Source organism: Haliotis rubra, unplaced genomic scaffold (assembly GCF_003918875.1).
Source record: "Haliotis rubra isolate DU_JTF1 unplaced genomic scaffold, ASM391887v1 Scf52, whole genome shotgun sequence".
Classification (NCBI taxonomy): domain Eukaryota; kingdom Metazoa; phylum Mollusca; class Gastropoda; order Lepetellida; family Haliotidae; genus Haliotis; species Haliotis rubra.
Window position 1 is genome coordinate 1630079 of NW_025767213.1, and position 13644 is coordinate 1643722.

Genomic DNA, 13644 nt, shown 5'->3' on the forward strand with positions numbered 1-13644 from the left:
CTGTATTGTACAACATGTGTATACGTCCTGACAGTGTTCATCTCGGTTGGAGGTCTACATATATTTACTACAGTAGCGAGTAACCTACTGTATCTTACAACATGTGTATACGTCCTGACAGTGTTCATCTCGGTTGGAGGTCTACATGTATTTACTACAGTAGCGAGTAACCTACTGTATTGTACAACATGTGTATACGTCCTGACAGTGTTCATCTCGGTTGGAGGTCTACATGTATTTACTACAGTAGCGAGTAACCTACTGTATCTTACAACATGTGTATACGTCCTGACAGTGTTCATCTCGGTTGGAGGTCTACATATATTTACTACAGTAGCGAGTAACCTACTGTATCTTACAACATGTGTATACGTCCTGACAGTGTTCATCTCGGTTGGAGGTCTACATGTATTTACTACAGTAGCGAGTAACCTACTGTATCTTACAACATGTGTATACGTCCTGACAGTGTTCATCTCGGTTGGAGGTCTACATGTATTTACTACAGTAGCGAGTAACCTACTGTATCTTACAACATGTGTATACGTCCTGACAGTGTTCATCTCGGTTGGAGGTCTACATATATTTACTACAGTAGCGAGTAACCTACTGTATTGTACAACATGGGTATACGTCCTGACAGTGTTCATCTCGGTTGGAGGTCTACATGTATTTACTACAGTAGCGAGTAACCTACTGTATCTTACAACATGTGTATACGTCCTGACAGTGTTCATCTCGGTTGGAGGTCTACATGTATTTACTACAGTAGCGAGTAACCTACTGTATTGTACAACATGTGTATACGTCCTGACAGTGTTCATCTCGGTTGGAGGTCTACATGTATTTACTACAGTAGCGAGTAACCTACTGTATCTTACAACATGTGTATACGTCCTGACAGTGTTCATCTCGGTTGGAGGTCTACATGTATTTACTACAGTAGCGAGTAACCTACTGTATCTTACAACATGTGTATACGTCCTGACAGTGTTCATCTCGGTTGGAGGTCTACATGTATTTACTACAGTAGCGAGTAACCTACTGTATCTTACAACATGTGTATACGTCCTGACAGTGTTCATCTCGGTTGGAGGTCTACATATATTTACTACAGTAGCGAGTAACCTACTGTATCTTACAACATGTGTGTATACGTCCTGACAGTGTTCATCTCGGTTGGAGGTCTACATGTATTTACTACAGTAGCGAGTAACCTACTGTATCTTACAACATGTGTATACGTCCTGACAGTGTTCATCTCGGTTGGAGGTCTACATGTATTTACTACAGTAGCGAGTAACCTACTGTATTCTTACAACATGTGTATACGTCCTGACAGTGTTCATCTCGGTTGGAGGTCTACATATATTTACTACAGTAGCGAGTAACCTACTGTATCTTACAACATGTGTATACGTCCTGACAGTGTTCATCTCGGTTGGAGGTCTACATGTATTTACTACAGTAGCGAGTAACCTACTGTATTGTACAACATGTGTATACGTCCTGACAGTGTTCATCTCGGTTGGAGGTCTACATGTATTTACTACAGTAGCGAGTAACCTACTGTATCTTACAACATGTGTATACGTCCTGACAGTGTTCATCTCGGTTGGAGGTCTACATGTATTTACTACAGTAGCGAGTAACCTACTGTATTGTACAACATGTGTATACGTCCTGACAGTGTTCATCTCGGTTGGAGGTCTACATGTATTTACTACAGTAGCGAGTAACCTACTGTATCTTACAACATGTGTATACGTCCTGACAGTGTTCATCTCGGTTGGAGGTCTACATGTATTTACTACAGTAGCGAGTAACCTACTGTATCTTACAACATGTGTATACGTCCTGACAGTGTTCATCTCGGTTGGAGGTCTACATATATTTACTACAGTAGCGAGTAACCTACTGTATCTTACAACATGTGTATACGTCCTGACAGTGTTCATCTCGGTTGGAGGTCTACATGTATTTACTACAGTAGCGAGTAACCTACTGTATTCTTACAACATGTGTATACGTCCTGACAGTGTTCATCTCGGTTGGAGGTCTACATGTATTTACTACAGTAGCGAGTAACCTACTGTATCTTACAACATGTGTATACGTCCTGACAGTGTTCATCTCGGTTGGAGGTCTACATATATTTACTACAGTAGCGAGTAACCTACTGTATCTTACAACATGTGTATACGTCCTGACAGTGTTCATCTCGGTTGGAGGTCTACATGTATTTACTACAGTAGCGAGTAACCTACTATATCTTACAACATGTGTATACGTCCTGACAGTGTTCATCTCGGTTGGAAGTCTACATATATTTATTACAGTAGCGAGTAACCTACTTTATTGCACAACATGGGTATACATCCTGACCGTGTTCATCTCGGTTGGAGGTCTACATATTTTTACTACAGTAGCGAGTAACCTACTGTATCTTACAACATGTGTATACGTCCTGACAGTGTTCATCTCGGTTGGAGGTCTACATGTATTTACTACAGTAGTGAGTAACCTACTTTATTGTACAACATGTGTATACATCCTGACAGTGTTCATCTCGGTTGGAGGTCTACATGTATTTACTACAGTAGCGAGTAACCTACTGTATCTTACAACATGTGTATACGTCCTGACAGTGTTCATCTCGGTTGGAGGTCTACATGTATTTACTACAGTAGCGAGTAACCTACTGTATCTTACAACATGTGTATACGTCCTGACAGTGTTCATCTCGGTTGGAGGTCTACATATATTTACTACAGTAGCGAGTAACCTACTGTATCTTACAACATGTGTATACGTCCTGACAGTGTTCATCTCGGTTGGAGGTCTACATGTATTTACTACAGTAGCGAGTAACCTACTGTATCTTACAACATGTGTATACGTCCTGACAGTGTTCATCTCGGTTGGAGGTCTACATGTATTTACTACAGTAGCGAGTAACCTACTATATCTTACAACATGTGTATACGTCCTGACAGTGTTCATCTCGGTTGGAAGTCTACATATATTTATTACAGTAGCGAGTAACCTACTTTATTGCACAACATGGGTATACATTCTGACCGTGTTCATCTCGGTTGGAGGTCTACATGTTTTACTACAGTAGCGAGTAACCTACTGTATCTTACAACATGTGTATACGTCCTGACAGTGTTCATCTCGGTTGGAGGTCTACATGTATTTACTACAGTAGCGAGTAACCTACTGTTATCTCGGTTACAACATGTGTATACATCCTGACAGTGTTCATCTCGGTTGGAGGTCTACATGTATTTACTACAGTAGCGAGTAACCTACTGTATCTTACAACATGTGTATACGTCCTGACAGTGTTCATCTCGGTTGGAGGTCTACATGTATTTACTACAGTAGCGAGTAACCTACTGTATTGTACAACATGTGTATACGTCCTGACAGTCCTGACAGTGTTCATCTCGGTTGGAGGTCTACATGTATTTACTACAGTAGCGAGTAACCTACTGTATCTTACAACATGTGTATACGTCCTGACAGTGTTCATCTCGGTTGGAGGTCTACATGTATTTACTACAGTAGCGAGTAACCTACTGTATCTTACAACATGTGTATACGTCCTGACAGTGTTCATCTCGGTTGGAGGTCTACATATATTTACTACAGTAGCGAGTAACCTACTGTATCTTACAACATGTGTATACGTCCTGACAGTGTTCATCTCGGTTGGAGGTCTACATGTATTTACTACAGTAGCGAGTAACCTACTGTATTGTACAACATGTGTATACGTCCTGACAGTGTTCATCTCGATTGGAGGTCTACATATATTTACTACAGTAGCGAGTAACCTACTGTATCTTACAACATGTGTATACGTCCTGACAGTGTTCATCTCGGTTGGAGGTCTACATGTATTTACTACAGTAGCGAGTAACCTACTGTATTGTACAACATGTGTATACATCCTGACAGTGTTCATCTCGGTTGGAGGTCTACATGTATTTACTACAGTAGCGAGTAACCTACTGTATCTTACAACATGTGTATACGTCCTGACAGTGTTCATCTCGGTTGGAGGTCTACATGTATTTACTACAGTAGCGAGTAACCTACTTTTTTGTACAACATGTGTATACATCCTGACAGTGTTCATCTCGGTTGGAGGTCTACATGTATTTACTACAGTAGCGAGTAACCTACTGTATCTTACAACATGTGTATACGTCCTGACAGTGTTCATCTCGGTTGGAGGTCTACATATATTTACTACAGTAGCGAGTACCCTACTGTATTGTACAACATGTGTATACGTCCTGACAGTGTTCCTCTCGGTTGGAAGTCTACACATATTTACTACAGTAGCGAGTAACCTACTGTATCTTACAACATGTGTATACGTCCTGACAGTGACCCGTGAAGATCCGGGGTAGAATAGGTCTTCAGCAACCCATTCTTGTGACTGCTTGTCGTAAAAGGCAACTAACGGGATCGGGTGGTCAGGCTCGCTGACTTGGTTGACACATGTCATCGGTTCCCAATTGCGCAGATCGATGCTCATGCTGTTGATCACTGGATTGTCTGGTCCAGACTCGATTATTTACAGACCGCCGCCATATAGCTGGAATATTGCTGAGTGCGGCGTAAAACTCAACTCACTCACTCACTCACTCACGTCCTGACAGTGTTCATCTCGGTTGGAGGTCTACATGTATTTACTAAAGTAGTGAGTAACCTACTGTATTGTACAACGTCTGTATACGTCCTGACAGTGTTCATCTCGGTTGGAGGTCTACATGTATTTACTACAGTAGCGAGTAACCTGCTATATCTTACAACATGTGTATACGTCCTGACAGTGTTCATCTCGGTTGGAGGTCTACATGTATTTACTACAGTAGCGAGAAACCTACTGTATCTTACAACATGTGTATACGTCCTGACAGTGTTCATCTCGGTTGGAGGTCTACATGTATTTACCACAGTAGCGAGTAACCTACTGTATCTTACAGCATGTGTATACGTCCTAACAGTGTTCATCTCGGTTGGAGGTCTACATGTATTTACTACAGTAGCGAGTAACCTACTGTATCTTACAACATGTGCATACGTCCTGACAGTGTTCATCTCGGTTGGAGGTCTACATGTGTTTACAAATGTATTTTACGATCACATAATATTGGGGATCAATATATGTTTAAACTGTTCAGGACAGATCATGTTCAGGTTATCAAGAGTAAAGAATGGTGTGTTTGGCAGTTTTGACAATAATCCTACCAGTTATGGAGTAGAAGAGAAGTAGGCCGACGGAAGCAGTACAGTGGGACAACATCAACCCCAGGGACACCAGGTGTTCAGGGTGACTTGGCTGGCCCCTCTCATCGTGTCCCAACTACGTAGATCGATGCTTGTGATGTCAGTAACTGAACTGTTGGTCCGGACAGACCGCCGCCATATAGCTGGAGCATTGCTGAGTTCGGCGGTAAACAACAAACAAACAAAACAAACAAACAAACAAACAAACACATACTGAAATCCATGACCATGACAATGTACATTTAGAATACTGGGACCTTCATCATGCACAACATCTGTCATATGTTTCCTTTCAAGAACCTGTGTGTTTCGTAACTCTATTTAAATTAAAAAAATTACTTTCTTTTATAAGATCATTTGTCCCTGGCAGTAAAAGCAAAGTATACAAGCCGTGTGTGTGCGTGACTGTACCATATTTGCGTGACATGCATGTAAGAAACGCTGACTCATTCTGTGTAACAGAAGTCCGACCCCTGTCTGTCAATGTAGAGGGTATTAACAGACACAATTACAACATCTGATAATATATTGCTCTCCGTAACCGTTGTAGTAGGGAAGGCCGCTATCTACTTGTGTTTCACGGCGTGGAGGGGGCGCTATAATAAGCCTGGATACCCTCCACGTTACGTGCCTCGGGTGTCCAGACTAGGGGCAGTTCATGTACCGCTACGGGCCTTCTAACATCGTATGCCGTGAGTACCCACAAACTGACAGTTTACATTTGCAGGGCAGCCAAAGAGCCAGCCAGGCCAGTGTCAAGTAACCTCTAAGGGTAGTACAACATAGTATGAAATAACATATGTACCTATACATAACATGTTTTATCTTTCAAAATAGGAATGTAAATGTCTTTTGTCAGCAACAGGTATTTATACATTTTATGGTGTTTGCTATATATTGATAACCATTAGAACCTTTAGTGTAAATATTACTTCCAAATACTAAGTTGTAAATACTTCGTTACTTACACTTACTATCACGTGAGCTGGGGTTGTTGAGAATATACGATAACCCCCACTCATTAATTATGTTGTGTATCCATAGTAGGCATGTTTTGGTTGTACAATGATTCATTCTGACATAATCATATAATATTTTTAAAAGTATCTTTGCATGAAAATAAGCTGCAGTCTTATGCCAGAATTTTATTACCCGTTAGCAAATATACTCTTAAAAATAGGAACGGACAGTCCAAACATAATGAAATGTATTAAACGTAGTTAAGTGTATATAAGTCGATTAAACTCGAACATAGATAAGGGAATTCGACACATGGATGAACATATGTATAGTTGTTATTACCAGCATTGATTCAGTTCACTCACTGCACGTGTGTGGACACAAGTGTGCGATCAGGTCAGTACCTGGTGACACCACCCCTTGCAGCCCTCACTGCTGGACATTCCCTTGGAAGGGATTGCACAAGTCGAGGGGTCGAGCGTTGTCGTGCTGAAAGAACTCTCTCTGGCGGTTAAAAAGTGGGAGGAGGTGAGGTTGCAGGATTTGGTCGATGTGCTGTAAGATTGCGTTGGAACACCACTAGCTCTGATCTGCCCGTGTAGGACATGGCTCCCCACACCATCGCTGAACCAGTCGCGTCGCCAGTTCCCCAGGTTCCATGCCTGTACCCTGTTGCACCATTGGACACGTCGTTGTCGACGTGGTCGTGTCGGTAAGGTCCAGCTTTTGGTCGATATCCTCGAGTTCCAACTTCTCTCAGACGATTTCTGATGGTTTGGTCTGAAATTCATCGAAGACCAGGCACCTGTTCCGCAGTGTCCGTTGCTGTGGCTACTCGGTGACGTAGGTGAAACACCCGGGTGAATCGGTTCTGAGGAGTGGTCACTCTTGGTCTTCCACTTCTGGGACGGTCTTGGGTCGGATTGAAACGGGTATATCGATGCTATAATCGAGATATGGTGCTGTGGTGGACGTTGAATGTTCTGGCAACGGCATACTTGGACTGCTTCCAAACGTTCAATGACGATATTTCGCAAATTAGCATTCAATATCTTCGTTTACGTCGTTAATTTCGTATTGAAATGATGAATTTGGCTTGGCCTTTTATAGTCGATGTCTCTACTCATGTTTACGACACATTGCGCGTGCATATCGTGGAAAAAAAATTCTGCTTGCACTTTTCATGTATCGTTTTATTTTTTATTACAAACGTTTACAAACAGTTTTGGGGATACGTTTGTGCGCAGTACACAACAACCAGGACATGATGAACGGGATTCAAACATTTGTCTTAATGGCGATTGCTGTCAAAATATATCGAAATGAACTGCTGAAAACGCCTGTGCGTTTCTTTTTTTGAAGAGTGTAGTTATGTTGGGAGGCCTACCTAGTTCCCCATAGATAATAAAATTTGGGTAAGAATCCCTTAAATCAGCTATTATTTTAAGGAAATGCAATTAAACGCGTTCAATAATGTAACTTTTCTAATCCCTATGTTTCTAATCCACTGTATGTGAGAATATGTAATACCATACTATCAAACGCTGAAATCAGACAGTCAGTTTGTAAATTGATACTCAGGCTTATCCCTGGAGACAAAACATAGCTATAGTAGTATTAGTGACAATGTATTGTTAGTAGTAGATTTAATCCCGCTTACCATCCGCCTGTCTCTGATGAACTTGATTCGCAAATACATATTACTATCTACCATCTCCAAATGTTTGCCCCCCCTACAAGAGTTGAAGCAAACTTTGTTAGCAGGGCCACTAAAAAACATCATAACCTTTGTTTTTGAAGTGTTAATGTCTAATTTCTGTTTGGTGCAATTTATGTTGAACTTTGTTGAGGGACTTTTACTAGGTAAGACTGTATCATCAACATATTGTAATGTAAGAAATTGTAACAACAGGGTTGTATTTTCAGACAGCCTTTGTCCTAACTTCACACTCTGAAGTTGTAGTTGATAGGGGTTTGTTCAAGATCATTTACGTGGAGGGAAAATAACAGCCCGGATAGAATCTCACCTTGCATGACCCTCCATACTTCAGCGAAAGCCTTAGTGAAATATATACAAACACAATACATTCCCGTGTGATGGCGTGATACCACGTTGTAAAACCATGGTGTGGAGGGGTCTTCTTGTTTTGGGATCTCACTGCTTACGGCCTGTGTCATTTCAAGGCCCAGGGAAAAGGACTCTACCCTTCCTGTCGACGTCACTCCACCCATCCTCTCGTCATCACTCTACCCATCCTCTCGTCATCACTCTACCCATCCTCTCGTCATCACTCTACCCATCCTCTCGTCATCACTCTACCCATCCTCCCGTCATCACTCTACCCATCCAGGGTACTCTAGATATTGATTGTACAACGTTCCCAGGTTACAAAGAAACGTTTTGGTCTCATCACATACACGCCGTGATCCCCTCTCTAGCTTCACATACTTGTGACAGGTATCATTTGGTTCCAAAACAGATAATTTGTCTATTGTGCCATATCCATTATTAAAACGTTGAAGGACACTGTCCTTTTTTGGTGTTCATTGTAGTCAAGACATGATCTTACAGAACAAGAACCATGCAGCTGTACCATCCAATCACTAAAACATACAACTTTGTAACAATTACCGTGGTGCTTAAATTTTTTCTAGGTGTATACTCTCCATATATGGTTTTCCGAACATTGTGCGTTACAGGCAGTTATTTCTTGTTTGAGGCGTGTATACAGACCTACTGGCGATGGGAATATGGCTTATATATACTTACGATGTAGTACTAGTACCAATGCTACTGCTCTTCCATCAATGTAGATGGTTTTCTACGCACTATTCTGCCTGGCCTGTGTGCTGCCTGTCTCGGTCCTGGGTTACCCTTCACAAGCAGGGACAGAGGCCTGTCTGGATCTCACTCCTCAACACGGGGCTACCGCCCAGGGTTCAACGTCACCTTACATGCTGTCCGTAGATGCAACCTCCGTCAAACAGGGCGGGATGGTTACAGGTAGGTGTGCTCAACTTTCTTCCACCTCTCACTATGAGTATATACAGTTCACGTAGGCCGTGACTTCAACAGGTCATCAGTGTACATAGGCCGTGACTTCAACATGTCATCAGTTCACGTAGGCCGTGACTTCAACAGGTCATCAGTGTACGTAGGCCGTGACTTCAACAGGTCATCAGTGTACGTAGGCCGTAGGCATCAGTTCACGTAGGCCGTGACTTCAACAGGTCATCAGTGTACGTAGGCCGTGACTTCAACAGGTCATCAGTGTACGTAGGCCGTGACTTCAACAGGTCATCAGTTCACGTAGGCCGTGACTTCAACAGGTCATCAGTGTACGTAGGCCGTGACTTCAACAGGTCATCAGTTCACGTAGGCAGTGACTTCAACAGGTCATCAGTGTACGTAGGCCGTGACTTCAACAGGTCATCAGTGTACGTAGGCCGTGACTTCAACAGGTCATCAGTTCACGTAGGCCATGACTTCAACAGGCCATCAGTGTACGTAGGCCGTGACTTCAACAGGTCACGAGTGTACGTAGGCCATGACTTCAACAGGGCATGGGTGTATGTAGGCTATGATTTCAACACCTACATGGGTCATGAGTGTATTTAGGCCATTGGCTTCAACAGGTCATGGGTGTATGTAGGCCATGAAATCAACAGGTCATGAGTCCATGTAAGCCATTACTTCAACATCCACACAGAGCTGAGTCTCTCCAAGTTTACCCATTTGTTTTGGTTGTAACATACTGTGTTTCAGTAACTCTAAATGCCACGACCGCCAGCGACACCTTCAACGGTTTCCTGGTCCAAGCCCGCTGTACCAAGTGTACCACTGCCGACACGGCCATAGTGCCCGGGACATTTGCCAAGTACACCGCCTCGGATGATACCATTAAAACAATGGACTGTGAAAATGATACCATGGTGGGTTTCCTTCCATCTTTACTTATTAGATTCTTATGGGTAGTTACGATTAACCGAATATACTGACCGCGATGGATGTATTGCTGGTTCTGGAATTGAACTATCTTCTGATTATGTCCATGCTTATTAACATTATAACTGATTGATTGATTCTTGTTTTACGCTTCACCCAGCAATATTCAAGTTATATGGTGGAGGTCTGTAAATAATCGAGTCTGAACCAGACAGTCCAGTGATCAACAGCATGAGCATTGATCTACGCAGTTGGGAACCGATGACATGTGTCAACCAAGTTAGCGAGCCTGACCACCCAATCCCGTTAGTCGCTTCTTGCGATAGGCATGAGTTACTAAAGATCAATTCTAACCAGGATCTTCACGGGTAAACACTATAACTAATGTCGGCAGCACGGTCCATGTAAGTGACAGTTATATGTCATCTATCCTCAGAACTCCATGAGTCACAACGGTAACGCTGCCAAGACGTCAGCTAAATTCACCTGGAAAGCACCTGCTGATTTCAATGTGGCAGAGGGCATTCAGTTCAGGTATGTTCAAATAGCACTGTACACGTGTGGTCGCGCTGCTTCGTGTGTACCACCTGACACAGAACTGAGTTAGGTAACATTACATATTTGGTCTGGTTAAATCCAGTTTGGGCTGGTAACATTTTGAAGTTACCAGCCCTGATGTCTGGCTGGGTTTTTGGGTATTTTCATACACTGATTACAGGACGCATGTTACTGAGATATTCCTAAATGACACATACATGTAGTGATACCCCGCTTGTTACATTCCATACCTATTCATATTTTCCAAACTCCTACACCATTATGAAAACACCCCAGTACACGTTGACTGTTGTAGTCTCGGCATTGTGGTCTGTCTTCTCCCACAATCGTATCTGAAACTGTGTATGGATTTCATTCTGAAGCATAGGTTCATGTATTGCATCAGGGAATTAACTGCATCTGCTTGATGTTCATGTTTCGCTTGCTATATATTCTGGTATTGTTTGTGTAGTGTTTAACGTCTCACTCAGCAATATATTCCAGCTATATGCAGGCGGTCTGTATATTATCAAATCGGTACCTGACAATCCAGTGATCAACATCATGAGCATCCATCTAGGCAATTAGGATACGAAGACATGTGTCAACCAAGTCAGCGAGCCTGGCCACCCAATCCTGTTAGTTGCTTCTTACGACAATCATGGATTGATGACGACCAATCTTGGCGGGTCTAATTTGGTATTCAATAAAGTCGGCCTTTAGTACGTACACCTCTGCGTGTTACTTAACCAAACACTGTCATAAATATGTAGTGATTGTTGTATTTGTCACACTCGCGGTGGTTACTCCCCTGCATATAGGAGTCCATCTTTGGGGCAGTCTATAATTCATGTCCACACAGAACTTTATTACCCTTAAGATAAATTTGTCCAATTCTGATTGGTCAAAAGCCAAAGCATACCAAACCATGGAGGCCGATTTGCCATGGTGTACGAATCGTACACCCCGTCAAATCTGTCATGTGACACACTACACGAGTTGTACGAATGACCTTGACCTTAGATGGAATGTGGCTCACTCTCCTACCCATAGTTCCATGCGGCAAGCCAGCCTAGTCAAGTCATCGCTGTGCCGGAGTGTGAATGTGGCTGCCAAACGACTGATCGCTTCGAAATTTTAGAGTTGGCGTATACAATTAAGTGTATAAACAGAGTAATAAAATTGTTGCCATAATTTCTTATTTGTTTGTGTCAATAAATATATCCAAAAAATGAAATGTTTCTGTACTTCACTTGTTTAACAAAATCTCAAATTCGATAATTTGTATCATAAACTAAGCCATCCCGAGTTATCTCCCTATATGACCGTTCAGGAAAAATCATGGCGTTCTAACGTTTTGCATCTCATTCTGCCGATGATTGAATGTTGTTGTTTAAAGATAAGTTATATAAAAAGCATACGTCACACGGTGTTTTGAAAGGGTATACGGGAATGTAAGACCCTTGTGAATTCCTCAGGTAATACGGAATTTACAAAGGTCTTACAGTCCCGTACACCCTTTCAAAACACCGTGTAACTAAATTAATAGCATATCTCGAAAATCTAACTTCGGGCCATTTAGGTAAATGTAATGGTCATGCTTGAATGTGACATTTCTATGGGTGTACGATATTTCAGGGCAACAGTTGTCCAGGTCAAGGTGACCTGGTGGGCCGATGTCACGTCGGATGAGATAACTGTGACAGCCAGCTCCACGTCTCAAGTTGCTCCAGTGCTGACCCTCGCCGTGGTTTCTTTCATCGCTGTCTCCTCTTTGTTGCTGTAGTTAATTAAATGAAACTGACTTAGGTCAATATTGATTGTTATTCTAATGAAAAAATGTTCAAACTATGTTTCCATATTGATATTAAGAAGTCTCAATATTGTGTGAGTATATGGTAAATATGACAAAGCATTTCAAATGTGACGGTTTGGTGTAGTAATGAAATAGCTGAAGTTTACACGTATCCCTTTACCTAGACTGTGTTTCACTCAATATTTTCTACTATTAGTTTGTTGACGTGTGTCATATGCTATTAAATAATCCAACCATTTCAAGAATATTATTTTGTAATTCTGTAAATATGTAAATACGACAGTGACAATTCGTAACTGCAGGGAATATTGAAACACACGCCCATTGCTCTAGAATCTCTGCTTTAATCGCCAGCGGATAAACATTTCTATTACGTCAACTATTGCTGACGGTTGATGTTGAATATCGTGTTTCCTGCTTGGCTGTGTGTTCACGTTGTCCCCCCAACCCGCCATCAACCGCGTTATGTACAACAATCATGGGAATCAAGTCGGGTGAAGCAGCCGGCAAATCACGGTCCGGTCCTGGGGATATCAACTGTCGCCTGTGTTTGAGTCCATGTAGAATCCTGCAGTGTGTTAGTGATACAACCCTGCCATTGACTGCAGTCCAGGCTTAAACACACATCGTCCCATAGCCTTTCCCACATATTCCAGCCTCACATCATCTTTCATGGTGTTTTATTTTCATAACACTGAGCAAAAAACAACCATAGCCTCTCAGTTGCTCTATTTTACCCTTACGTATTCTCACAGATAGTTCCCCATAACTAAAACATACAAGGCCTCTCGGTTGCAAATCTTCTGTTAGTTCACATGGCCTCACAGTTGTTTCCCGATATCTTTACACGACCTCTCAGTTGCTTCCCCATACCTTTACACGACCTCTCAGTTGGTTCCCCATATCTTTATAGGGCCTCTCAGTTGGTTCCCCATATCTTTATAGGGCCTCTCAGTTGGTTCCCCATATCTTTAGACGACCGCTCAGTTGGTTCCTCATATCTTTATATGGCCTCTCGGTTGGTTCCCCATATCTTTATATGGCCTCTCAGTTGGTTCCCCATATTTTTATATGGCCT

At 42.2% G+C, this 13644-nt stretch overlaps 2 protein-coding genes across 5 annotated transcripts; both read left to right on the forward strand.

The window, feature by feature from the left end:
* The first annotated feature begins 5819 nt into the window (after window positions 1-5819).
* LOC124292532 (putative ferric-chelate reductase 1) lies at window positions 5820-12808 on the forward strand. The gene is made up of 5 exons (XM_046729653.1): window positions 5820-5999; window positions 9082-9271; window positions 10034-10200; window positions 10650-10747; window positions 12389-12808. The coding sequence occupies exons 2-5, from the start codon at window positions 9082-9084 to the stop codon at window positions 12534-12536; spliced, it is 603 nt and encodes a 200-aa protein (XP_046585609.1). The 5' UTR covers window positions 5820-5999; the 3' UTR covers window positions 12537-12808.
* On the forward strand, window positions 9281-10024 carry LOC124292533. Of its 4 annotated transcripts, XM_046729657.1 has the most exons (4): window positions 9281-9442; window positions 9565-9630; window positions 9664-9696; window positions 9796-10024. In XM_046729657.1, the coding sequence occupies exons 1-4, from the start codon at window positions 9375-9377 to the stop codon at window positions 9884-9886; spliced, it is 258 nt and encodes an 85-aa protein (XP_046585613.1). In that variant the 5' UTR covers window positions 9281-9374; the 3' UTR covers window positions 9887-10024. The 4 variants fall into 4 exon arrangements, with proteins under 4 accessions (XP_046585613.1, XP_046585612.1, XP_046585611.1 ...); XM_046729656.1 differs by having other exon boundaries at window positions 9565-9696; XM_046729655.1 differs by having other exon boundaries at window positions 9664-10024.
* Window positions 12809-13644: the final 836 nt, after the last annotated feature.